The 26,328-nt window shown below is 50.7% G+C and overlaps 1 protein-coding gene and 1 long non-coding RNA gene across 2 annotated transcripts in view; one reads left to right on the forward strand and one right to left on the reverse strand.

Moving 5' to 3' along the window:
* Positions 1-18,416, reverse strand: part of INPP5B (inositol polyphosphate-5-phosphatase B) — an 83,276-nt gene extending 64,860 nt beyond the window's left edge. The window contains 8 exon segments of the mRNA XM_010352683.2: positions 4,435-4,548; positions 4,551-4,814; positions 12,547-12,657; positions 14,714-14,743; positions 14,870-14,967; positions 17,116-17,210; positions 17,576-17,658; positions 18,336-18,416. Of these exon segments, the coding sequence (XP_010350985.1) occupies positions 4,435-4,548; positions 4,551-4,814; positions 12,547-12,657; positions 14,714-14,743; positions 14,870-14,967; positions 17,116-17,210; positions 17,576-17,632 (769 nt within the window). The 5' untranslated portion in view covers positions 17,633-17,658; positions 18,336-18,416.
* On the forward strand, positions 4,806-19,157 carry LOC115892250. Its single transcript, XR_004052140.1, has 3 exons — positions 4,806-5,032; positions 17,012-17,435; positions 18,809-19,157. It is a non-coding gene; the product is annotated as an uncharacterized LOC115892250 (long non-coding RNA).
* The last annotated feature ends 7,171 nt before the right edge of the window (positions 19,158-26,328 follow it).

Here is a 26,328-nt window from a genome sequence, read left to right on the forward strand (position 1 = left end):
GCATCCCTGGTCATCTAGTGGTTAGGAAGAAAAAAAAAGAAAAAGATATTAAGAACAGTTAGGCCAGGTGCAGTGGCTCACGCCTGTAATCTCAGCACCTTAGGAGGCCGAGGAGGGCGGATCACGAGGTCAAGAGATGGAGACATGGTGAAACTAAAAACTACTAAAAATACAAAAATTATCTGGGGGTGGGGGTGTGCATGTAGTCCCAGCTACTCGGGAGGCTGAGGCAGGAGAATTGCTTGAACCTGGGAGGCAGAGGTTGCAGTGAGCCAAGATCGCGCCACTGCACTCCAGCCTGGTGACACAGCAAGACTCCATCTCCAAAAAAAAAAAAAAAAAAAAAAAGCAGTTAAATAAGTGAAGGAGCAGAAAGACTCCCACCAATCTACAGATTCAACTACCAATCTAATGTTAGTGCAAGTTGGGCTTGGCAACGTGCACCTGAAGCAGTCGAAGAGGCCAAGAGAATCAAATGAACAGGCTGCTACTCAACCAGAAGCATTACCTCACTTCGACACCACAACTTAGCTCCTAGATACTGGTCTGAACCTGAAGACATGGATTCCAGTCTGAAACTAGCTCATTTCATTTTTCTACTATAATCTCTACCAAGCTCAACCTAACACTCCTGAATTCAGCAGAGACAACTCAAAGACAAGAAAGGACATTTTGGAAAACATCATCAAACATCATTCCTATCTCTACCAATGCAAAGGCAAGGAATGAAGACCAGATTCACCTGTCCCCCAAAATACCTGGGCCTCGAAGGTGCTCTGTGCCCTTGGCTCACGGTACAAGGAACGCTGTCCTGCTGGGCCAACCCTATACTCTCTTACCTCTATCTATGTATTATCAGACTCCTCCCTGTCAGACGGCCAGCTCTTGAGGGGTACCTTGTTTCTCTTTTTTTTTTTTTTTTTGAGACGGAGTCTCGCTCTGTTGCCCAGGCTAGAGTGCAGTGGCGCGATCTTGGCTCACTGCAAGCTCCACCTCCTGGGTTCACGCCATTCTCCTGCCTCAGCCTCCCAAGCAGCTGGGACTACAGGTGCCTACCAACGCGCCTGGATAATTGCTTGTATTTTTAGTAGAGACGGGGTTTCACCGTGTTAGCCAGGATGGTCTCGATCTTCTGACCTCATGATCCGCCTGCCTCGGCCTCCCAAAGTGCTGGGATTACAGGCGTGAGCCACTGCGCCTGGCCGAGGGGTACCTTGTTTCTCCTGCAGTGCATCAAAAACAGCATTTTTTCTTTTTTTTTTTTTTTTGAGACAGAGTCTTGCTCTTGTCACCCAGACTGGAGTGCAATGGCTCACTGCAATCTCCACCTCCCGGGTTCAAGTGATTCTCCTGCCTCAGCCTCCCAAGTAGTGGGGAATACAGGTGCCCACCACCATGCTCAGCTAATTTTTGTTTTTTGGGTTTTGTTTTTTTTTTTTGAGATGGTGTCTCACCCAGGCTGGAGTGCAGCGGCGCAATCTCAGCTAACTGCAACCTCCGCCTCCTGGGTTCAAGCGATTCTCCTGCCTCAGCCTCCTGAGTAGCTGGGACTATAGGCGCATGCCACCATGCCCGGCTAATTTTTTTTTGTATTTTTAGTAGAGACGGGGCTTCACCGTGTTAGCCAGGACGGTCTCGATCTCCTGACCTTGTGATCCGCCTGCCTCGGCCTCCCAAAGTGCTGGGATTACAGGCATAATCCAACGCATTTGGCCTAATTTTTATATTTTTAGTAAAGACGGGATTTCGCCATGTTGCCCAGGCTGGTCTTGAACTCCTGACCTCATGATCTGCCCGCCTTGGCCTCCCAAAGTGCTGGGATTACAGGCATGAGCCACTGTGCCTGGCCAGAAACAGCATTTTTTAAGCAACCGTTTGCCTTGGGTTCTCTAGGCTATCAAGAAGTGGGGAATTTGGTCATATGCATACAGGAAAAAACAAATCTACTACTCTATTTCCCTTGGAGCCTGTATTGACAACCAGAGGCAGCCCAAAGGGTTCTTCCTACCTGTTATAGAAGATGTAACTCTCCTCTGAGGCCAGAATAACTCTGGAAACAGAGATGACCCAAATAGAACTGGGGAGCTTGATACCATTTCTTACCAATTTTAGCAGAAACAACTTAGCAATTAATAATGTCACCCTGGCCGGGTGCAGTGGCGCATGCCTGTAATCCCAGCACTTTGGGAGGCCGAGGCGGGCGGATCACGAGGCCAGGAAATCGAGACCATCCTGGCTAACACAGTGAAACCCCGTCTCTACTAAAACTACAAAAATTAGCCAGGTGTGGTGGCAGGGGCCTGTAGTCCCAGCTACTCGGGAAGCTGAGGCAGGAGAATGGCGTGAACCTGGGAGGCGGAGCTTGCAGTGAGCCGAGATCGTGGCCACTGCACTCCAGCCTGGGTGACAGAGCAAGACTCCGTCTCAAAAAAAATAAAAAATAATAGTGTCATCCCACTTACTGTAGGTATTACGAAAAGACAAAATTTTTTCTTTCTTTTTTAATTTTTTTTTGAGATGGAGTCTCACTCTGTCTCCCAGGCTGGAGTGCAGTGGCACGACCTCAGCTCACTGCAACCTCTGCCTCCTGGGTTCAAGTGATTCATTCTCCTACCTCAGACTCCCGAGTACCTGGCTTATAGGCATGCACCACCACACCCATCTAATTTTTGTATTTTTAGTAGAGACAGAGTTTCGCCATGTTGGCCAGGCTGGTCTCGAACTCCTGACCTCAGGTGATCCGCCCACCTTGGCTTCCCACAGAGCTGGTATTACAGGCGTGAGCCACCACGCCTGGCTGACAAAATTTTTTAAACTATTTCTTTATTTTAGAGACAGTTTCACTATGTTGCCTAGGCTGGAGTGCAGCAGCTAATTCACAGGATCAATCATAGTGCACATCACCTTCGAACTCCTGGGCTCAAGCCTCCCACCTCAGCCTCTCAAGTGGCTGGGACTACAGGTACGCACCACCACGCTCAGCTTTCAAATTATTTTAAAATAAAAATAAAACCGAAACCTTAACAATAATTCCTCTCCAGCATATGGCTAGTCTGTTTTTTGAAAGGAAATGAAAGATTGAAATCCCTCAACATTTCTCACTCCGGGCAGCTAACTGGTTTCAGAGCTGGCTGGCCTGACTTCTCATAAAAGATAAGGGAATGAAGTGCCTGCATGGCCTGGCTTTGGTGTACTGGCTGAGAACACAGCACCCATCTCTTTCTGCTGCCATTGGCTTTGTCCTCCGCCAATTGTCTGGATTCTGGCAGTCTCTTGTGAAGGGGCAAGGAGATGGTGTGCTCTTAAACTCTCACCTGTCCCAGCACCATAGCCCAGAATGTCATGGAAACTCAAGCGATAGTGAACTCTGAGATAAGCCCAAGGAAGATGCAAACTATCAGCACCATCAGGCGCTTCAATCGCACCTTGTGGTGGCTGCAATGAAGGAGAAACATAAGCACTGAGGAAGTCCTCTGCTCACCTCGTTTCCTCTCATTTTACAAACTCTTGTGCAACATGCCACTCCTCCCTGCCCCTCATAGTTTCCAAGCCTTGTAAGAGCAAGTGGAGTGCTGGCCCACACTTGACACAGCTAGCTACTTGACAGGCTCTTCATTGCTGGTAAATGACGGTCACAAATAGGTCCTAGGTCACAAATAGCCAAAGCTCGCACATAAATGGAGCCTCATGGACACACCCAAGGGGAAAAAAGCACCAGGGGCCCTTGCAGAAAACCCAGGAGCTAGACAAAAAAATACAGGTCTGCAGGTCCCCCAGAGCACGGACTCACCCAAATTTCAGCCCTGAGCCTCCCATCTCCAAACGACAAGCTCCTGCTCAGCAACTGGCCTTCTGTGCTCCCCATTATCCACCAACAGCTGGGTGGGAAACACCTAGTCCCTTTATAACCTGTAACTTCATCGTGACCTCTGGTCCCAGAGTAGACAGGGCTCCCCAAGACTCCAGCCCTGTGCACTCCGCTATCATCACAAGGGCTGAGGACTGACAGAGTCCCAACACATACCTCACCCAAAGGAAGGCTCTATCATAGGCAGTGCACCCTCCCTCCCCCCGCCCCAAGCGACAAACTCGGAAGGTCAGGATTGAAAAGCAAGCTGAGATGGAGAAACAGGCCCAGAGAGGGGCAGCAAGTGGCCCGAGGTCACACAGTGAGTTCGGAACGGGGCTTTCCTAAAACACCAGCCTCCGGATTCCCCAGTACCCCATGCCCACCCGCCTACCCTCGTCACGCCCGCCTGAGAAGAACATCACAGAACTTCTGCCCCAGTGTCCCCGCCTCCGGAGGGCCACCAGGACTTTGGTCTTCGCCCCGTGCCTCCACTAGCCAAACCGCAGACCCTGCCCACCCGAGGGCCGGGCCCACCGCCGCCCCCGGCCCAGCTCTCGAGCCCAGCTTCCCGCCGCCCGCCGGACCTGCAGGGTCGCGCTCCCGGGAGCCGGCGGCGGCAGACATTTCCCTGTCTGCTTCCTCAAGCTCTTCATCCCGCCGCCCGCCCCGCGCGCTCCGCCCCCAGACGAACCCGCCCCATGTGCCCTCTCCATCAATCGAAAGCCTGTCTTTTCCATCGCTCCGCCCCAAAACAGAACGGAGCCCGCCCCCTGTGGGCGGACCTCCTCCAATCCCCACCGCTCCTTCCGAGACGGATACCTGCCTCCGCCAATTGTCGCGTACCCTGGCCAGGTACCTGGAGCCGAGTTACAACCGCGCGGCGTTGGCAGCTCCAGCTCCGGCTTTGCGCACCTGTACCGAGACAGCCACAGGAATTCAGGATCCCGGGTCGTAGGATCGAATCCTGTGCAGGAACAAAGGGGGCAGATTGAGCCACGGACTTGATGAGCCAGTTCTGCATGACTGTATTATCCCAAGAGACTTCAGCCCTCTATCTCTCGCGCACAGAAGAGTTCTGTGCGCACTAAGGTTCAACTGCAAGAATAATTATGAACACAAAAGTACTATTCCGAGGCAGAGACCACCGCCATTCCTTGAACCTCACGGTAACTATGTGCCAAGGTCTGTGCTTCGTATAAATACTATCTTCCTACTCCCCGTAACACACCTTTTATGAGGGAGGAAACTATTATCCCAATTTTCTTTTTTTTTTCTTCTTTTTCTTTCTTTCTTTCTTTCTTTCTTTCTTTTTTTTTTTTTTTAGACGGAATCTCGCTCTGTCGCCCAGGCTGGAGTGCAGTGGAGCGATCTCGGCTCACTGCAACCTCTGCCTCCCGGATACAAGCGATTCTCCTGCCTCAGCCTCCCGAGTAGCTGGGACTACAGGCACGTGCCACCATGTCCGGCTAATTTTTTGTATTTTTAGTAGAAATGGGGTTTCACCGTATTAGCCAGGATGGTCTCCATCTCCTGACCTCATGATCCACCCGCCTCAGCCTCCCAAAGTGTTGGGATTACAGGCGTGAGCCACCACCCCCGGCCTATTATTCCAATTTTATATACAAGGCAACCAAGTTCAGAGAGGTTAAGTCTGAGGTCGCAGAGTGACTAGCAGAGTGGAGGATTCAAACAGATGCCAGAGGGTTGGGGGGTTTCACCACCCATAACCTCCACCAGCAGTTGGCAGCCCACGCTAGAAAAACACACACTCTAAGTAAGCAGTGTGTTTACTACGAAATATATCAAGACAAGTCCTCTGTTTCTCCCTTAATCAGACTGCCACTCTCCTTTCTAGAAATTCTTGAGTCACCTCTGTCTCTGACTCAAACCCTCTGACTCAAACTATCTGACTCGAACAATTGCTCTTAACCCTTCTGCTATCCTGCCTGCTCTGTTTGTAGAGCATCATGAACCTGACCGAACTGAATGGGATGTGCAAGGACATGATATATGAGAAGACTTGAGTTCCAGTCCTGACTATGGCACTGCCAGACGCAGCTTTTAAGTTATCTTCAGCATTTACATACTATTAACCCGTACTTGGCCTTGTCTGATCCTCACAAAACTCTTGGATTATTGGAGAAAGCAAGTTTATACTTCCATTGTATAAATTAAAAAAGCCAAGGTCTGAAAAAATAAAATATAGTAGGACCAGGCTCATACTATAATCCCAGCACTTTGGGAGGCTGAGGTGGGAGGATCATGAGGTCACGAGATTGAGACCATCCTGGCTAACATGGTGAAACCTCGTCTCTACAAAAAATACAAAAAATTAGCCGGCCATGGTGGCTTGCACTTGTAGTCCCAGCTACTCAGGAGGCTGAGGCAGGAGAATCCCTCTAACCCGGGAAGTGGAGGTGAGCTGAGATCGCACCACAGCACTCCAACCTGGGTGAAACAGTGAGACTCTGTCTCAAGGAAAAAAAAAAATACAAAAATTAGCCCGGTATGGTGGCGGGCACCTGTAATCCCAGCTATTCAGGAGGCTGAGGTAGGAGAATCATCTGAAACCAGGAGGTAGAGGTTGCAGTGAGCTAAGATTGCACCACCGCACCCCAGCCTGCATGACAGAGCTAGAATCCATCTCAAAAAAATAAAATAAAATAAAAAATAGATAAAATGTAGTGTTCACATTTACATCTAGGAAGTAACAGAGCTGGGATCTGCACTGAAATCTCTGAACTCCGAGGGCTTTGGCATCAGAACCTGAAGTTTCAAACCTGGTCCTATTACTTCAATTTTATTTTTATTTTACTTACTTACTTATTTATTTATTTATTTATTTATTTATTATTATTTTTTTTTTTTTTGAGACAGAGTCTCGCTCTGTCGCCCACGCTGGAGTGCAGTGGCCGGATCTCAGCTCACTGCAAGCTCCGCCTCCCGGGTTCATGCCATTCTCCTGCCTCAGCCTCCCGAGCAGCTGGGACTACAGGCGCCCGCCACCTCGCCCGGCTAGTTTTTTGTGTTTTTAGTAGAGACGGGGTTTCACCATGTTGATCAGTCTGGTCTCGAACTCCTGACCTCATGATCTGCCGACCTTGACCTCTCAAAGTGCTGGGATTACAGGTGTTAGCCACCACACCCAGCCCCTATCAATTGATGATTGATCTTGGGTAAGTTACTTGCCTCCTCTGTGTCAATTTAGTCGTCTATAAAACAGGATATCTACTTCTTAGTATTGTTCAGAAGACTAAACGGAGTAATACAGTTGTTGTGCATTGTCTCGATATCTAGAAAAATGTCTGGCACACCATAGGTGCTCAATTAATGTTAGCTAACTGTGATCTCTTGTTAGCCGAAGTTTCTCTAATAGTAGACTCTTAGCCAAGACACTTCCACTCTCTGGCCTTTTGTGCTGTACAACATTATCCATCAAGGACTGGGTGAAAAAAAACCAGTTCCTTTTGCCTCTAGTGCCTCTAGTAAAATGAAAGAGTTGGGCGGGTGGATATCTAACAGTCTGTCAATACTGAGAGTCCCTTCTCACCCAGGTCCCTCCCTAAGGAAATCCCCATCATGACAAACACTCAGAGAAGTTGGTTGGTACAGAGTTTCTCTGCTGGTTACCCCAGGTGTGGTGTGGACTTCAGGATGAGCAGGTAAGAGGACTGCAAGACACACACCCAATCCTAAAAGAAAGAAGTCATCCTTGACTCCTCTCTTTCATTCTCATAGCTACCAACCTCTGTTCATGCAGTCAACAAATACTTATTAAGTGCCTGCTATATGCCAGGCACTGTTTTTTTTTGTTTGTTTGTTGGGTTTTTTTTTTTTTTTTTTTTTTTAAGATGGAGTCTCGCTCTGTCGCCCAGGCTGGAGTGCAGTGGCACGATCCTGGCTTACTGCAACCTCTAGCTCCCGGGTTCAAGCGATTCTCCTGCCTCAGCCTCCCGAGTAGGTGGGACTACAAGCACGTGCCAGCATGCCTGGCTAATCTTTTTTTTTTTTTATTTTTAGTAGAAACGGGGTTTCACCATATTGGTCAGGCTGGTCTTGAATTTCTGACCTTGTAATCTGCCCGCCTTGGCCTCCCAAAGTGTTGGGATTACAGGCGTCAGCCACCATGCAGGCCGGCACTGTTCTTATCTCTGCGGATGAAGTTGTGAAAGTAACCCAAACTCACTGCCCCCATGGTGCCTTCATTCTCATCAGTTTGACCTCTGTATCTTGCAAGTCCACCCCTCCTTCCCCATTCCCATCGCCAGGGCTCTCCCAAGTCCCAGTCTCATTTTCCATTCCTTAGCCATTCCAATACATTCCTATCTCCCTGCTCTTGGCCTCTCTTTTTCTATACTGTTGCCAGAGGAACTTTTTTAACTTGCAAATCTTGCCTTATCACTCTCCAGCTTAAAATTCCTTAATGGCTCTTTGCTGGGTAGCTAAGACCCTTTATGAGATGCTCTCTGCTGACCTCTCCTGGCTCAGCTCTCTCTACAAAAATTCACCTCCTACATGAAACCTTCCTGAGCTGTTTACAGGCGAGAGGGTGCCATGAGTTAAAGAAGCACTAGAGCAAAACACTCAAGAGCTCAGGTGCTGGAGTAGACTTTTTTTTTTTTTTTTTAAGGGGGTGGGGAGACGGAGTCTTGCTTTGTCACCCAGGCTGGCAATCAGTGGCGCGATCTCGGCTCATTGCAACCTCCACCTCTTGGGTTCAAGCAATTCTCTTGCCTCAGTTTCCTGAGTAGCTGGGACTACAGGCGTGGGCCACTACGCCCAGTTAATTTTGTGTTTTCAGTAGAGACGGGGTTTCACTATATGTTGGCCAGTCTGGTCTCGAACCCGTGACCTCAAGTGATCAACCCGTCTAAACCTCCCAAAATGCTGGGATTACAGGCATGAGCCACTGTGCCTGGCCTGGAGTAGAACTATATAATCCTGCCTAATCCTGGCTCTATAATTTACCAGCTAGGTACTCAGGCAACGCTCTTATCCTCTCTGAGCCTCAGTTTCCTTATCTATGAAACAGACACATAGATAATACTTCCCTTGTAAGATCGTGGTAAAGAGTAAATGAGGCCAGGCTGGGCACGGTGGCTCACACCTGTGTTTCCAGCACTTTGGGAGGCCGAGGCAGGCGGATCACAAGGTCAGGAGTTCGAGACCGGCCTGACCAATATGGTGAAACCCCGTCTCTACTAAAAATACAAAAATTAGCCAGGCATGGTGGCATGCGCCTGTAATCCCAGCTACTCAGAAGGCTGAGGCAGGACAGTCACTTGAACCCAAGAGGCAGAGGTTGCAGTGAGCCAAGATGGTGCCACTGCACTCCAGCCTGGGCAACAAAGCAAGACTCTGTCTCACAAAAAAAAAAAGTAAATGAGAGGCCGGGTGAGGTGGCTCACGCCTGTAATCCCAGCACTTTTGGAAGCTGAGATGGGCAGGTTACCTGAGGTCAGGAGTTCGAGACCAGCCTGGCCAAAGTGGTGAAACCCCGTCTCTACTAAAAATATAAAACTTGGCCAGGCACAGTGGCTCACGCCTATAATCCCAGCAGTTTGGGAGGCCAAAGTGGGCGGATCACCTGAGGTCAAAAGTTTGAGGCCAGCCTGGCCAAAATGGTAAAACCTGTCTCTATCAAAAAATACAAAAATTAGCCGGGCATGGTGGCATGCGCCTGTAGTCCCAGCTACTCGGGAGGCTGAGGCAGAAGAATCGCTTGAACCCAGGAGGTGGAATTCACAGTGAGCTGAGATTGTGCCACTGCACTCCAGCCTGAGTGACAGAGCCAGACTTCGTCTCAAAAAATAAAATTAAAATTAAAAAATTAGCCAGGCATAGTGGCAGGTGCCTGTGATACCTACTTGGGAGGCTGAAGCAGGAGAATCATTTGAACCCTGGAGGCAGGGGTTGCAGTGAGCCGAGACCACGCCATTGCACTTCAGCCCAGATGGGCAATAAGAGCGAAACACAGTCTCAAAAAAAAAAAAAAAAAAAAAAAAAAAGCCAGACACGGTGGCTCATGCCTATAATCCTGTAATCCCAGCACTTTGGGAGGCTGAGGTGGGTGGATCAAAAGATCAGGAGTTCGAGACCAACCTGGTCAAATGGGGAAACCTCGTCTCTACTAAAGATACAAAAAATTAGCTGGGTGTGGTGGCACGCGCCTGTACCAGCTACTTGGGAGGCTGAGGCAGGAGAATCACTTGAACCCATGAGGTGGAGGTTGCAGTGAGCCGAGATCGCGCCATTGCACTGTAGCCTGGGCAATAGGGCGAGACTCCATCTCAAAAATAAATAACTTAATTAATTAATTAAATTTTAAATTTTTTAAAAAAAGGAGTAAATGAGATAATGTGTGAAAAGTTCTTGGAATAGTGCCTAACACATGCCAAATCAACAATGAATGTGAGCTATGAGTCTTCTTGTAGAGGGGAAAAACATTTTCTGAGTTCTTGCTATGTGGTAGGCACTTTTACATGTGTTATCTCATTTAATTCTCACACCCCCATGTATAAGGTATTCATTACATACAGAAGCCTATAAAAACTAAAGTTCAGAGAGGTGAAGTAGCTTGCCCAAAGTTGCACAGCTAGGAACTGGCAGAGATGGGTTTCAAACTCAAGGGGCTGTATAGCTTCAAAGCCCAGGCTCTTTGGTGTTATTTCTATTATTATACCTCCTACAACTACTATTAATAATCATAAGGCCGGGCGCGGTGGCTCAAGCCTGTAATCCCAGCACTTTGGGAGGCCGAGGCGGGCGGATCACGAGGTCAGGAGATCGAGACCATCCTGGCTAACATGGTGAAACTCCGTCTCTAATAAAAAAAAATACAAAAAATACTAGCCGGGCGAGGTGGCGGGCGCCTGTAGTCCCAGCTGCTCGGGAGGCTGAGGCAGGAGAATGGCGTAAACCCGGGAGGCGGAGCTTGCAGTGAGCTGAGATCCGGCCACTGCACTCTAGCCCGGGCGGGCGACAGAGGGAGACTCCGTCTCAAGAAAAAAAAAAAAATCATAAAATATGTTATCCTTATTATTTTAAGATTTAGAGATAAATTTCCCACTGCTTAATAAATTTTAAACCTCTTGGCTGGGCGCCGTGGCTCATGCCTGCAACCCCAGCACTTTGGGAGGCCAAAGTGGGTGGATCACCTTAGGCCGGGAGTTCGAGACCAGCCTGACCAATGTGGTGAAACCCCGTCTCTACTAAAAATACAAAAAATTAGGCTGGGCGTGGTGGCTCATGCCTGCAGTCCCAGCACTTTGGGAGGCGGACACGGGTGGATCACCTGAGGTCAGGAGTTCAAGACCATCCTGGCCAACGTGGTGAAACCCTGTCTCTACCAAAAATCCAAAAATTAGCTGGGCGTGGTTGCGGGCGCCAGTAATCCCAGCTACTCGGGAAGCTGACGCAGGAGAATCGCTTGGACCCAGGCGGGAGAGGTTGCAGTGAGCCAAGGTCGCACCACTGCACTCCAGCCTGGGCGACAAGAACGAAACTCCATCTCAAAAAAAAAAAAAAAAAATTAGCTAATTACAGGCATTGTGGCAGGCGCCTGTAATCCCAGCTACTCAGGAGGCTGACACAGGAGAATTGCTTAAACTGGGGAGGTGGAGGTTGTAGTGAGCTCAGATTGCACGACTGCACTCCAGCCTGTGCAACAAGAGCAAAACTCTGTCTCAAAAAAATCAAATAAATAAATCTCTTAACCAGGCATTCAAGGCTCTATAATCATGTTTCTACTTCCTTTTCTTATTTTATTTTTTAGAGACAGGGGTCTCACTCTGTCACCCATGCTGCAGTGCAGTGGAGCAATCATAGCTCAATGTAGCCTTGAACTCCTGGGCTCCTGTGATCTTCCCGCCTTAGCCTCCCAAGTAGTTGGGATTACAAGCAAGCTAAGTCTAGCTGCTTCTTCTGCTTCCTTTTCCCTTATCCCCTAGTTTGAATCCAAGGGCAGTCCACTTCCTGGCACAGCAAGCAAAACAAATGAAGTCACTGGAGGCTCAGGCTCCACAGCAAGACCACAGAGAAGGCCAGCCCTCTCCCACTGCCACAAAGACAAGAGATAGCCTGAAAGAAGACAGCTAAAAGTGCTGGGTGAACACTTAAGCCCCAGCACCTGTTGGCTTGAATTTGCATGTTCTGTGACTAATCCTCTGCTATGTACACAAACTCTCCTTTACCTGCTGGGCTAACTTCCCATTCTAAACAAATTTTGTCCTAGAGGCCACTAACCTTTCACAGCTAGCCCAAAGCTAGACCATTTTCCCAGCTGCAGTGAGTGACAGCAGGGTTCAGGGGCAGGAAAGCCAATATGACAGATGGTTCTAGCTATGAGTTCTAGCTGTGGGTAGCAGACAGAGGGAAGCTGGGCTGCTGGAAGCTGCTTAGCCTGCCAACTTGTAAGAGATTCTGCATCACAGTCACAACCTACCCTGTGCAACCCTGCCCAGAGCCAGAAGGGCAAAGGGGCCCTGCTCTGGTTAACACTCAACTCCAGAAACTGTAAACACGAAAGCAAACACCATGGTTGGCTGGCAGCCTGGGGGCACTGTGGCTTTACACCAGCAGCTTTGAAAGGACACAGAAACCATGGGGTATGAGTCTAAAGGGTGGAAAGTCAACTGGAGTGGGTGGGTGAATACCCAGCACCCACCCACACCCAGGGAGCCTGGGGTCTTACCTACCTGGACAGGCTCTGGCAACTTCGTGGAGGAACATCCTGGTTTGTGAACCAAAAGGTAGCTGGAATACGAGGCTAAGCTCTGCTGTGTCCAGCTGGATGGTCACATCTGAGCCTGCACAAAGGAGGCAGGAAATGAACCCTTGGCTGCCAGGAGCTAAGTGTTTGATGCAGCCTAAGGCTAGAGTCCTCAGAATGGAGAATCAGCAACCCGGACTCCCAAAGCCCCTTCAGCCCTTAAGCAACTTACTTGGGACTGCTGCTGGCACAAGGAAACCCTCTGTACCCTGAGTTCCAAATTAACATCATCCCCTCTTTATAGAGGAGGCAGATGAAGGCTCTGAAAAGTCAGTAAGCCTCAACCGCAGTACTAGATGGAGCTGGGAGAGAACAGGTTCTCTGGATATGTAGTCTGTACCCCTCCTGATGAAATGAAAAGCACATAGAGGCAGACAAGAGGGGATGTCCATGGGCCAGTCTACCTGACTGTGCCAGGTAGTGTGATAGGCACAGGGAATACCATGGTGAAGAGAATACACGTGGGTCTGTCTCAGGGAGCTAGACTGTAGAAGGCTTCCCTATTCATGGCATATACCCAATACTGGGCACATGGTGAGCACTCAAAACATCTGCTGAACTAACAGACAAACAGAAGTCACCTAGCAGAGCAATTAAGAGTGTGGGCTCGGGCCAGGCGCGGTGGCTCACACCTATAATCCCAGCACTTTGGGAGGCAGAGGTGGGTGGATCACAAGGTCAGGAGTTCGAGACTAGCCTAGCCAATGTGGTGAAACCCCGTCTCTACTAAAAACACAAAAGTTAGCCGGGTGTGGTGATGGGCACCTGTAGTCCCAGCTACTCGGGAGGCTGAGGCAGGAAAATGGCATGAACCCAGGAGGCTGAGCTAGCAGTGAGCCGAGATCACGCCACTGCACTCCAGCCTGTGCAACAGAGACTGTCTCAAAAAAAAAAAAAAAAAAAAAGAGAAAGGCCTGATTTGGTGTATGTAAAACTTCTAGCATAATGCTGGCATGGGATAATCATTGACTCATTATTTGCTTCTATTATTATTGTTGTATAGTAAAGAAGACAGACATTAAATATGTCAATATAAAGAATTACATCACTGATTGAGAGAGGCTGGCAAAAGAAAAAGGCAAGCCAGGCATGGTGGCTCATGCCTATAATCCCAGCACTTTGGGAGGCTGAGGCAGGTGGATCACCTGAGGTCAGGAGTTCAAGACCAGACTGGCGAACATGGCAAAACCCCACCTCTACGGAAAATACAAAAATTAACTGGGCATGATGGTGGGTGCCTATAATCCCAGCTGCTTGGGAGGCAGAGGCAGGAGAAAGAGAGATAGAGAGAAGGAGAAAGGGAGGGGGAGAGAGAGAGAGAAAGAAAGAGAGGGAGAAAGAGAAAGAAAGAAGAGAAGTGAAGAGAGGAGAAGAGAAGAGAGGAGAAAAGAGGCACATGTATCCAGTGGGATACAAAACAATTTCAGGGTTTTTTTTTGTTTTGTTTTTTGTTTTTTTTTGAGATAGAGTTTTGCTCTTGTTGCCCAGGCTGGAGTGCAATGGTGCGATCTCCGCTCACCGCAACCTCCGCCTCCCAGGTTCAAGCAATTCTCCTCCCTCAGCCTCCCAAGTAGCTGGGATTACAGGCATGCGCCACCATGCCTGGCTAATTTTTTCTATTTTTAGTAGAGACAGGGTTTCTGCATGTTGGTCAGGCTGGTCTTGAACACCCGACCTCAGGTGATCCACCCGCCTTGGCCTCCCTAAGTGCTGGGATTACAGGCCTGAGCCACCGCCCTGGTCTAATTTCAGGGGTTTAACAAAGGCTGCCCGGGAAGAGAAATGCATGAATGGAAGCCCTGAAGGCTGAGTAGGAGTTGACTAGGTAAAGAGATGTGAGGCTTGTAGGAGGAGGGGAGAGCGTGTGCAGGGGCTCCGGGATGAGAACGTGTGATATTGGCAGGGGGACGGAAACAGCAGCAAGGAGGAGAGTGATGAGAGATGAGCCCACGGAGATGGGTAGTGCCAGATCCTACAGGGTCTTACTTGCTGCAATAAGTTTACCAGGGGGTGCTCTTACTTTACATCATTCTCTCTCTGAAGATCAGGTACCCCCTGCCCCAAGTGAGACCCAGACCAAGAGGACCACTCACCAAGGATGTAGAGTTCACCATCTGGGGACACTGTGGGGAGGGAAATGAGAATGCCCTTAGCAATTGAGCTTACTCCCCCTTGCCCCCCCATCAAGGACAAAGATGACCTGAGGGGCCCATAGGAGAGGATTCATACCACCCAGCCTCCTGTGGCACCTTCTTCCAGCGTAAAATCCCGCGAGACTGGCACTATCTGGTCCAGAGAGACATCGTCCCCAGTAATGGCCATCCTCCGGTGCGTATAGAGGAAGAGACTAAGGGCAGGAAGCAGAGGTGAGGATGGGGGCCCGGTGGCTGTCCCTCAGCCCTATCTTGGAGGCCTCGGGGTGCTCACACTCCCTCCTTAGTCCCTAACACTGTGCTGGTGGTGCCCTGGCTAGGCACACTCCTCATGACATCTCTGTCTATGGTGCTCATCAGAGACTGCAGCTATATGGATGAGGTGATCAAACCAGAACTTTTCTCATCTGCAGGAGCCCCTGATTGTTAGTAAAACACAAACCATGTTTGATCTAACCATGGTGCATTTTCACACTGTGTGTGACAGGAACAGTGCAACCTTAGCTACCCACTTCTCTCCCTGAACCTGTTTCCCATCTATAAAATTGGGGTGATGGATCAGAAAATGTCTAAGGCCCCTCCCTCCCAGCTCCTAGACCCTGAGTCACTTACCAGCTATGAGACCTTTGACAGCTATTACTCTCTCTCTGCTTCTGTGTGGTATGTGGGTGTTACTAGACAACATTTATCGAGCACTTTCTTTTTTTTTCTTTTTTCTTTATTTTTTTAAAAATTATTTGAAATAGAGATAGGGCTCTCACTATATTGCCCAGGCTGGTCTTGAACTCCTGAGCTCAAGCAATCCTTCCAGCTCAGACTCCCAAAGTGTTGGGATTACAGGCATGAGCCACTGCAACCAGCCTTATTGAGCACTTTCTGTGCACCCCATGGTGTTTGTTTTTTTTTTTTTCTTTCTTTTTTTTTTTTATAGAGACAGGGTCTTGCTGTGTTGCCCAGGCTATAGTGCAATAATAGTTCACTGTAATCTCAAACTCCTCAACTCATGTGATCCTCCCACCTCAGTCTCCTGAGTAGCTGAGACTACAGGCATGCACCACCACGCCCAGCTAATTTTCTTATTTTTTGTAGAGATGGAGCCGGGGGACCGGAGGGGGAGGTCTCACTTTGTTGCCCAAGCTGGTCTTGAACTCCTAGCCTCAAGCAATTTTCCTTCCTCAGCCTCCCAAAGTGTTGGGATTACAAGCATGAGCCACTGCACCTGGCCTAACTCACTTTACTCTCTAATCTGGACATATCGAGGAGTAAAACAACTTGCTCAAGATCATGTGGTTCCACCAGGTGCAGTGGCTCATGCCTAAAATTCCAACACTTTGGGAGGCTGAGGCGGGAGAATGACTTGAGGCCAGGAGTTCCAGCGTGCAGCTATGAGTGCACCACTGCACTCCAGCCTGGGTGACAGAAAGAGACCCTGTCTCTAAAAAAAAAGATCATGTGAGGCTGGGTGCGCTGCACTTTAGGAGGCCAAGGCAGGTGGATAACTTGAGATCAGGACTTCAAGACTAGCCTGGCCAAAGTGGTGAAACCCCATCTCTACTAAAAATACAGAAACGAGCCAGGCACGGTGGTGGGCACCTCTGTAATACCAGCTCCTCAAGAGGCTGAGGCACGAAAATTGCTTGAACCTGGGACTCAGAGGTTGCAGTGAGCCAAGATCACGCCACTGCACTCCAGCCTGGGTGACAGAAAGAGACCCTGTCTCTTAAAAAAAGATCGTGTGAGGCTGGGCATGCTGGCTCATGCCTGTAATCCTAGCACTTTGGGAGGCCAAGGCAGGTGGATAACTTGAGGTCAGGATTTCAAGACCAGCCTGGCCAACGTGGTGAAACCCCCTCTCTACTAAAAATACAGAAATGAGTCAGGCATGGTAGCAGACACCTCTGTAATACTAGCTCTTCAAGAGGCTGAGGCACAAGAATTGCTTGAACCTGGGACACAGAGGTTGCAGTGAAACAAGATCACGCCACTGCACTCCAGCCTGGGCGAAGAGCAAGACTCCGTCTCAAAACAAACAATAGATCATGTGGCTTGTTAGTAACAAAGCCTGGGTTTGAACCCAGGCAGTTGGACCACGAGACTCAAGATCTGGACCAGTATGTTAAACTGTCTCTTCTCAAGAAACTTCCTCCTTAGATCTTGAGGATTATAAGTTAGTACCTGTGCAGGGTTTAGAATACAGTGTTCAAAAAATATTAACTGTCATTTTGATAATTATTCTAGGAGACTCAGACCCTGCCCTGGAGTGACGGTTGAAGTTCAGCTGGAGGGTGCAGTGATGAACAACCCCATGACCCAGACAGATGGGGACCAAGCCCCTCACTCACGCGTGTTCCTGGCCGCCGTGCTCCAGGCGGTAGCGCACGAGTCCCAGGAGGCGGCTCTGCCGGCTGTCCCCCTCACACAGCACACCTTGCACCGCCTGCGGCTCAGAGTCAAGGGAAGACAACCCAGAGGCGAGGCCGCTCCCCACTCAGGCTGTCCCACCTTCCTCCGTTCCCCTGTCCCCCAGATTCACTGTGTGGCCTTGGGCCAGTCACTCTCTAAGCCTTCCTCATCGATGAAATGAGGATAATAATCCTCATTTCATAGGGAGTTAGGAGGATGACTGCAAATTTAAAGCATCTGGCGGAGAGTCCAGGACTCAGTAAGTACTTAGTAAATACTGATTTCCTTCTCCCCTGATGGTTCAGAGAGGCAGGAGAGGGGATAGACACCTCGACACCTTCCATTCCTCTTCCCAAGGCCAGGGCCGGCTCAGGGCTGCAGTTAGCACAGGAAGGATATGATGACGCAGTATTCTCCCTCAGCCAGCGTCTCCTGGATCGCCACAGACTGGTCCATGCTGGCTCCTGCTGAGTGCACACACCCTGTGGGAGGGGAGATGGGAGCCCCTCTTTGGTCAACAAGTTACGCATGGGGTGATGTAGCTGCCTCAGAGGGGTGGGAGGCAGGAGGGAGGGGCCTTTGCGGAGAGAGACAGTACTGGGGAGGCCTGATCCTCCTCCTCCTCCTCCTCCTTCTCCTCCCTAGAATAGGCCTTTTAGTTTTTAGGGTTAGGGGTCCAGTCCTTTTGCCCCTGATGGGATCTACAGTTTGTTGTACTGCCTTTGTCTGGGAGGGCATCCAGTTGCTCTTGAGTGTGGTCTATTCTACTTGTTGGAAGTGGGGTATGTGGATTGGAGAAGGGGACCTGGTCCCTTTGCTCCTAGGACAGGGCTCTGCCTCTCTTTTGGGGGCAGTTTTTGTTCTGCTGGTACCTCTCTGGGAGGTGTCAGTGGTGTGTCCGTGTGGGGTTCAGGGAATATCCCCTTACTGTCATTCAGGAGAGTCCCATTCCTCTTTCCTTGGAGACAGGAAGTGTCCCATTGCTGCTTGCCCTTCACCCCCGCCCCAGCAGGCCCATTGCATCAGCTGCAGGCCGGGGGTGGGGGGGTGGGGGGGTGGGGGGCGTCCCAGCCCTCAGCTTGCCCACTCCCTCCTGCCCAGCCCTGCCCTGGCTTTCCTGCTCTGCTCCCACCCACAGCTCCCTGCCATTGCCACCTACCTCCTGAGCTGTCACCGCAGGGCGCACAGGACTCCGCTGCCCCAGGTTCCGGGACAGTGACTACATTTCCCAACAGCCCCTGCGCCACACGGTGGTCAGTCAGCCTGCAAGTCCCAGCATGCCCGAGTCAATCGTGGGGTGGGGAGTCTCTCCATCCCCATTAACCCCTTAGGTCCTGGGGTACACTGGGCTCCCTATTCCAGAAAGGTTTTCAGATGATTGCCCTCACTCCCATCCCCAGCCCTCTAGGTCATGGGGCCAAAGCTTCCCGCCCAGGAGGAAGATGGTCATATTTTACCTTAGGGGAAGAATATAATGCATTTTTATTTTCTCCTTAGTTCCATCATCAGCTCTTCTCACTCCAGGTAGATAGCCCAGACCTCTACTGAAACTCTTCCCCTGAAATAACTACCCTCTCCTAGTTTAATGGAGGGAGAACCAGACTCTGAAGAACCATTATGTCTGTTTTCCAGGTGGAGAAACTGAGCCTTGGAGAGGGTAAGCAGTTTGACATTAAGTCCTGCAGCTAGCAGGTGGCAACACTGGGACTCCACTGAAAGTCTGACTGCAACTCCTGGGCCATTTGTACCGCCACACACTGCCCTATTTCTTCCCTCAGCCCCACTCAGCCCTCCTGCCACACAGTGCTGTTTGAGGCTACTGGGTGTGAACGCACTTTATAAAGGGTATGACACTGTTCCTGTCTGGCAATGTCCTTTCCCTGATCCACCTGGCTGTGTGACCTTGGCCAAGACCTTTCTTCCCTTGGGATTCAATTTCCCCATCTAAGATAAGAGGTTACCCCAGATGGACAAAAAGAGCCAGCACAGGGATTGGGCACAGTGGCTCATGCCTGTTATCCTGGTACTTTGGAAGGCCAAGGAGGGAGAATCGCTTGAGGCAAGGAGTTTAAGACCCCATCTCTAAAAAAAAATTTTTTTTTTAATTTCGCCGGGTATGGTGGTGCATGCCTGTAGTCCCAGCTACTTGGGAGGCTGAGATGGGAGGATCACTTGAGCCCAGGAGTTGAAGGCTGCAGTGAGCTGTGATTGCTCATCCAGTTCAGATAAGGATTCTCACTTGTCCTATTGGCCATTTAATTAAGCTGTAAACTCCCTTTGGACAGGATTATGCCTTTTCATCAACACACCAGCAGTTTCTGGAACACAGTTATCTATGGAGTTAGTGAATTACTTACTGAAATATTTTAATAAATATACCTTCTCTCAAGCTTTGACCCAAACTGAAGGAATGGGCCTTCGGCGCTGGGGAGTGGGTGACTGTTGTGACTTGTGAACGGTCTCCCCTCCTCTTTCCCCAAGTGAAGTGGCCATCCTAATGACCAGTTCAACTTTGCCTATGTAAACCCCTTCCAGAAATAGTCATTGCCTTCTTCTCAATCCATTCCTTTTCCTGGAAACATTCACAGCACAAATGGAGCTCAAGTTTATTTGAATTCATTGTCAAGGCACGTGGAGGATGAGGGGAAAGAGGATTGACTCAGACCCTTGTGATCAAGGGGTGGGTCACTGCAGGGAAGCAGAGGAACCCCATTCCAGCCCTGCTCTTAGTGTCAAAGCCTGGGGAGGAGGGTCTGGGGAAAGTAGATGGGGCTGAGTGCTTTTCATGATGAAGAAACTGTCCCTGCAGGATTTTGGGGTCCTCCCACTGGGTGGGGGGTCAGGCAGGAGGTTTTCTGTTTTTCCAGACAAACCCCATCCTCTCCCTGAGATTAGGGCTGAGGCCCTACCCCCTTGGAGGGTTCCGTGGTCAGGCCTAGGCCCTAGAAGGGGAGAAGTCAGGAGCCTTAAGCCCAGTGCTGTGGGCTTGATAAAGCCCTTTTACTAAAGATGCAGCTACAGGAATCAGAGCTGGAGTGGGACCTGAAGGCTCGTAGGTCCTACAGGGTCTTCTTGGCTGCTGCTCCCAGGTTCTGCTGGGCCCAGCTAGGGGAGCAAGAACAGGAGCAGGGCAGAGTGGAGGAGCAGTAGCATAGCCACAGCCAGGGCCCAGTGCAGGGGGTTTCTGGTGGCCCCCGGAGCTGCCTGGTTGAAGTGAAGTTTCCCATCCAGCTGGAGGCAGCTGCCTGAGGTTGAGGCTTGACAGCACTCCTGGTAGCAGGGTGGGGCCACAGCCCCATGATTTTGGGAGGTCCCTGCTTCATAGGCCTGGCTGCAGCCTGCAATGTAACCTGAGCTGGAGCATTTCAGCTGCAAGAAGAGGTGGGACCATTCATCTTCCCCTTGCCCCTCTTCCCCACTCAAAGGCAGAAAGTGTTAAGTGGGTCATGGGTTGAGCTCAACCTCCTTGGACCCCTAGCTTCCTGCCCACAAGATCAGTGAGTCCCTAGTGAACATACAGGGTGGACAGAAACAAACGGGCACATCGTGGAGGTATGGCAAATTCCAGTTGCTGCCTTTGGTGTTGGTATCATGCAGAGCTGAGGGAGTCAAGCTTGCTAGACCCCAGGCAGCCTGGCTCCCAGCAGGTCTAGCTCCATCCAGATCCTACTGCTGAGCTATCCACTCCAGGTAGAAGGAGAAAGCCATGCAGCTCTGAGGGAGGACAGCTCCCTAATCCTTGGAGTATCACAGGGCTCACCTCACAGAAGTCCAAGCCCTCAGGGCACATGGCCACAGCTTTCTGCCCTTTGAAACAGTCACCACCTTGGCAGGAGAAAGTGGCACAGATTTTCTCCTGGAAGAGAAAACAGGAGGAGGTTTGGGAGCTCTGTGCAGACTGAACAGGTGGTAAATGCTAGACAGAGGCAAGGCTGGAGCCCTATCATGCCCGCGTCACTGGCCCCATCCACGACACACTGTCTGTTTCTGCCTCCACTTCCCAGAGCAGGCAGGTGAGAATGAGACACTCCCATTTCCCTGGAGGGCTGGCAACGTGGTGGTCACCAGGGGTAGAGTGGAATGTAGCTTGTCCTTTGGGATCGTCAGGTGGGCTAGGCCTAAGAGCAGAGCAGGACTGCCTGGGGAAGTGCTGTGACACCTCTGCAAAGCCCTGACCCCCCGCCTTGCCCCCAGGGAGAGCATGATGTGTGTGGGCAGCTCACAACCTGACATCTCCCCCACTGCTGCCTGGATGAGAACAGGTGCTTGCCCCAGGCCTCTTTGGAGCTTGCTGGGGAGGGGAGTGCTGGATGGGCTGGACTGGGGAATGGTGGGGATGTTAGGAGTGGGGAATCTGAGAGGGGGTGGGGCACCAAAACTAGAGAACTCAGACTTAGGGAGCTAATGAGGAAGGAAGACTTTTTGTTTTGTTTTGTTTTTTTTTTTTTTTGGTGAGACAGAGTCTCGCTCTATCGCCCAGGCTGGAGTGCAGTGGCGAGATCTCAGTTCAATGCAAGTTCCGCCTCCCAGGTTCATGCCATTCTCCTGCTTCAGCCTCCCGAGTAGCTGGGACTACAAGCGCCAGCCACCACCACGCCCAGCTAATTTTTTGTATTTTTAGTAGAGACGGGGTTTCACCATGTTAGCCAGGATGGTGTCGATCTCCTGACCTCGTGATCCGCCCGCCTCAGCTTCCCAAAGTGGTGGGATTACAGGTGTGAGTCACCGTGCCTGGCCTAGGAAGACATTAAAGTTAGGGGTCCGACAAGGCTTAGAGGTTAGCATATTCATAAAGGTTGGGGGCTGGTGACAATTGAGCTGAGATTTGAGGGCCTCTCAAAGGGCTGGGTTCAGAGTTGAGGGTTAATGGGCAGAAGGGCTCTGAGCTTGTGGATGAGTAGGAATGGGAGTCAGAGGTGGGGGCTCTGAGGAATGGGGCTCAGAGCTGCAGGTTGGCGGGGCAGGGCTGAGTATTAAGGGTGGGGCTGTCTTACCTCAGGTGGACTCTTTGAGCATGAGACAGAGTGGCCCTCTACTGCAGCACTGCAGTCTGCAGGGGTCTGGGCTGGGGGCTGAGCTGTTGGACAGAAGGCAAGGGCTAGGACTAGTTTCATTTCCCCCTTCACAGCTGAAGCTGCACCAGACCATGTAGTGGAAAGCATTGAGTTGAATCAGCTGGGTAGAGAGAATGCAGGCATGTCCAGGAGGATGGGGGCACAGCCAGGCCTGGGCCATAGCTCCACGTTCCCAGCATCCCAGATACTGACTCCTCTCCCTCCTGCTTCAGGATCTGTTCCTGCACCTTACTGTACCTGAATGTCAGTCTCCCTTCCAATGGCCTCCCTCCACTCCCCTTCACCTCTGAGAAGTGCCCTGTCTTGGGTCCATCACAGCCCCAGCCCCACACCTTACTGTGGTGCTGCCCAGGCTCACACTCTGTGGTCTGGTTGGAGAACTTTTTCACCTGGTAGCACATCTCTCCAAGGCGGTGGAAGTTGTGGCATATCTCTGGACAGGTTTGACCACTGTGGTCACACGCCCAGGGCTGAAGGCATTAGGAAGGCTGTCCCCTCCCTCATATGCTGCTTACCTGGACAGGAGCAGGGGTCAGCTGACTGCTTGCCAGATTCTGGGCTACCAGTAAGGCCAGCGGGAAGACTGATAGGAGGAAAAGGAGAGAGGCAGCCACTGCAGAGGCCGAGGCAGGTGGATCATGTGGTCAGGAGTTCAAGGCCATAACCAGCTCAAAGGTCATAGGTCAAAGAAAGGTCATGCAGCAGTTAAGTGGAAGATGTCATGAACTTAGGGAAAAGTAGGGGCAGTCCCAGGGTCCAGCGGTAGTCATGGTCCAGGAAAGGCCAGGGTCCCTGGGAGGACAGCTACCTCTGAGCAAATCAGATCTGTGGCTACCATTGGCCACATATGTCTTCAACTGAGGTGCTGCAGGAGCTAGAGAGAGGGAAGGACCAGTTCTGGGCAGCTGAGGAAATCTACAAGCAAAATTTCCATTATTGTACTATGCAGATGAATAAACTGAGGCTGGGGAACTGGGGTGGGGGTGGGTCAACCTTTAGGGAATAAGAGGTCTCAGGGGCTCAGCTTTCACTTCTTGCAAGTCATACTGTCAGAGTGACACTGAGGCAGGCACAAAGGGGCCTGCATTCTAGTAACAGCCTCCCCGAGACTACATGTTGTCACTGGCATGTCAACGGCAGCATCCCAGCCTGAGGGGAGGCAAAACTGGAGTAGGTGCAGTGGCAGGAAATAGATATCCAGTGCTTCTGATCTGGCCTCATTTGCTGCCAACGTCAGAAGGTGCCTGGGGGTGGGAAGGTGGGGGTCATGGGCTTCCTCAGAACCCAGGGCAGGGAAACCCTGGGCCACAGAGAATGAAAAGTCTGGGCTCACTTTGTCCAAGTGTTTTTCAGGATTCAGACCCCACCCTGTCTCTAAATGAGTGCCGAGCCAAATATGGGAGGTAGCTCTGAGACTTTGGGTTCTTAGATCTCAGACTCTGCCCCCTGCAACACTAAGGGATCAGACCTAGAAGGGTCTGCTAAGCCTGGGTTTAGGTTTTTCCATACAAGGTAGGAAACTGCTAGAGATGAAAGTGGGGGCATTATTCCCATCTTCTTGCCCAGCACTGGAAGCTGAGCACAACCCAGACCCTACCATTCCCAACGCTAATGGGACATCCATTTCCCTGCCCTCATGGATGTAATCCTCCATCAGCACTCAGACTTGCCTCTCAAGTGACAGCAGCCAGGCTGATACGATACACAGGAGAGTGTGCAGCAAAGACTCCTGGGTTAGGCCCTTCTGATGGTGTCAGCCTCTCTGTTGCCCATCCGTCCCCCAGACCAACAAACACTACACTCAAGAAACAGTTCTCTTGCTGGGCATGGTGACTGACACCTATAATCCCAGTGACTCAGGAGGCTGAGGCAGGAGAACTTCTTCAGGCCAGAATTTCAAGACCAGCCTGGGCAAGATAGTGAGACCCCCTTCACTACAAAAAGTTAGCTGGGCATGGAGGTGTGCACCTGTAGTCCTAGTTACTTGGGATGCTGAGGTGGGGAGGTCACTTGAGCCTGAGAGTTGGGAGGCTGCAGTGAGCTATGATCATGCCACGGCACTCTAGCCTGGGTAACAGTGAGACCTTGTTGAAAAAAAAAAAAGTTTTTAGGCCTCAGCACGGTGGCTCACACCTGTAATCTCAGCACTTTGAGAGGCCAAGGCAGGTGGATCATGAGGTCAGGAGTTCAAGGCCAGCCTGGCCAATATGGTGGAACCCCATCTCTACCAAAAACATGAAAAAATAAGCCAGGCGTGGCAGCGCACGCCTGTAGTCCCAGCTACTTGGGAGGCTGAGGCAGGAGAATTGCTTGAACCCGAGAGGCGGAGGCTGCAGTGAGCCGAGATTGCGCCACTGCACTCCAGCCTGGGAGACAGAGACAGTCTCACTCTGTCACCCTTTGTCTTCTTACCTCTTTCCTTCTCCTTACTTTGCACAGATGAGGCTGGAGGGACAGCTCAGGAATATTATGGGGCAGGTAGACAGATACTGAGCAGAATCAGAAGGCTGGGCAAAGATAGATGGGTACCTCCTAGGCTGTATTAATCCAGGCTTCTTGTCCATCTGCTTTAGTCTGTGTGCCCCTCCATGGCTAGAGCATATTGTCAATATTCTCTGTGCTCCACCCTATCCCAGCTGTAGACCTACCTGCATACTTGAAGGTGCAGAGGGCTGTAAGTGTGCATGCACAAGGCAGGGAGGCTACACCTGCTGCCCCTGGAAACTGGAAGCTGCCCTTCCTACTCCCCTCCAATCATTTGTCAGCTCTGGGAGTTGCCTCTCATGTTGCTGCCACTGGGGATACACAGAGACCACAGAAAAGAAGAAAGCACAGCTGCTGCCCAGACTGTAGTTGGAGGGAGAAAATAAAGCCAGTTGACAGCTTGACCAGATCAAAAGACCTCCTTCCCAGCATCCCACTGGGAGGTGCCTTATTTGTCTGGATCGGAAACCTGGCAGGTGGAGAGGGCTCTCAGAAGAAATCAGAGGGAGAGGAGACCAGTGTCTTCCCAGAGTGGACCTGTAATGGGAGGACTCTTCTGGATGAGGGTGGAGAGGGTCACAGGCTCATTCCCACCCTGAGAACTCTGAGTTGAGGCTGACAGTAGGACCTGAAGGATGAGGGGAAAGGTTGCTATCATCCCAAGGATTTGTTTTTTTAATACAGAGGGAGAGAAATATCTCAGAACTTCACTTCCCCAACACATTGGTTACCTTTAGGGTGCTCCCTTCATAGAGCCTTCCAGCAGGGAGGGAAACGGACAGAAAATGGAGAAGAAAGGGATACCTGGTTGAGGCCAGAGACAGATTTATTCACTTTCATCTGAGAAGTAGGGAGTAAAGACTCCTCCTGGGAGGGCTCATCCCAGGCGCAGCCTCTGGGTTTAGCAGCACCAATCTGAGGGTCAATCCCAGGAACAACTCCCTAAATGCTCCCTGCAGCTTTCCTCCGTGAAGAGCTAATTGAATTAACTGTTCTCAGCAATAAGTGCATTGGCAAAGGTTCTGACTCCATGTCTAAGAAAGATTCTTGGCTGGGCACAGTGGCTCATGCCTGAAATCCCAGCACTTTGGGAGACTGAGGCAGGTGGTCAATTGAAATTCTCTTCTTCCTTTGGCTGACCCTATGGAGTCTAAACCTGAAGGAATCACCTCTGAGAACCAATTCTGATGTGGTTTGCCCGCACTTCAGAAAAGAGCTGTGCCCCTTGCAGCTGGATGGAGCTGGCCATATGGCTCTTCCTGCGTGCCCACAGGCTGCTGCTGAGCTTCCTCACCTCTGGCTTCTGCCTCCACTGTTTCACCTCCACTTTAATTTTCAAGGTTTGATCTAGCTCTGCCTGGCACATGGAAGGCACTAAAAAAGCCCTGAATGAAGGTAACAAATGAACAAGCCTTTGCTGTGACAGGTAAGCCCATTTCCCTCCAAGGCTGTTTTGGCACAGAGTTCACACACTGACTGCAGTTGCTGGGCAAGGGGGTGGCAGGACTCCATAGGACCTGGTCCCACTTCCTCTCCACACTGTAGAGGGAAAGCCCATTAATCCTGGAGTCCCAGGTAGCCTCGACAGGGCTT

This window comes from Rhinopithecus roxellana, chromosome 12 (assembly GCF_007565055.1).
Source record: "Rhinopithecus roxellana isolate Shanxi Qingling chromosome 12, ASM756505v1, whole genome shotgun sequence".
Classification (NCBI taxonomy): domain Eukaryota; kingdom Metazoa; phylum Chordata; class Mammalia; order Primates; family Cercopithecidae; genus Rhinopithecus; species Rhinopithecus roxellana.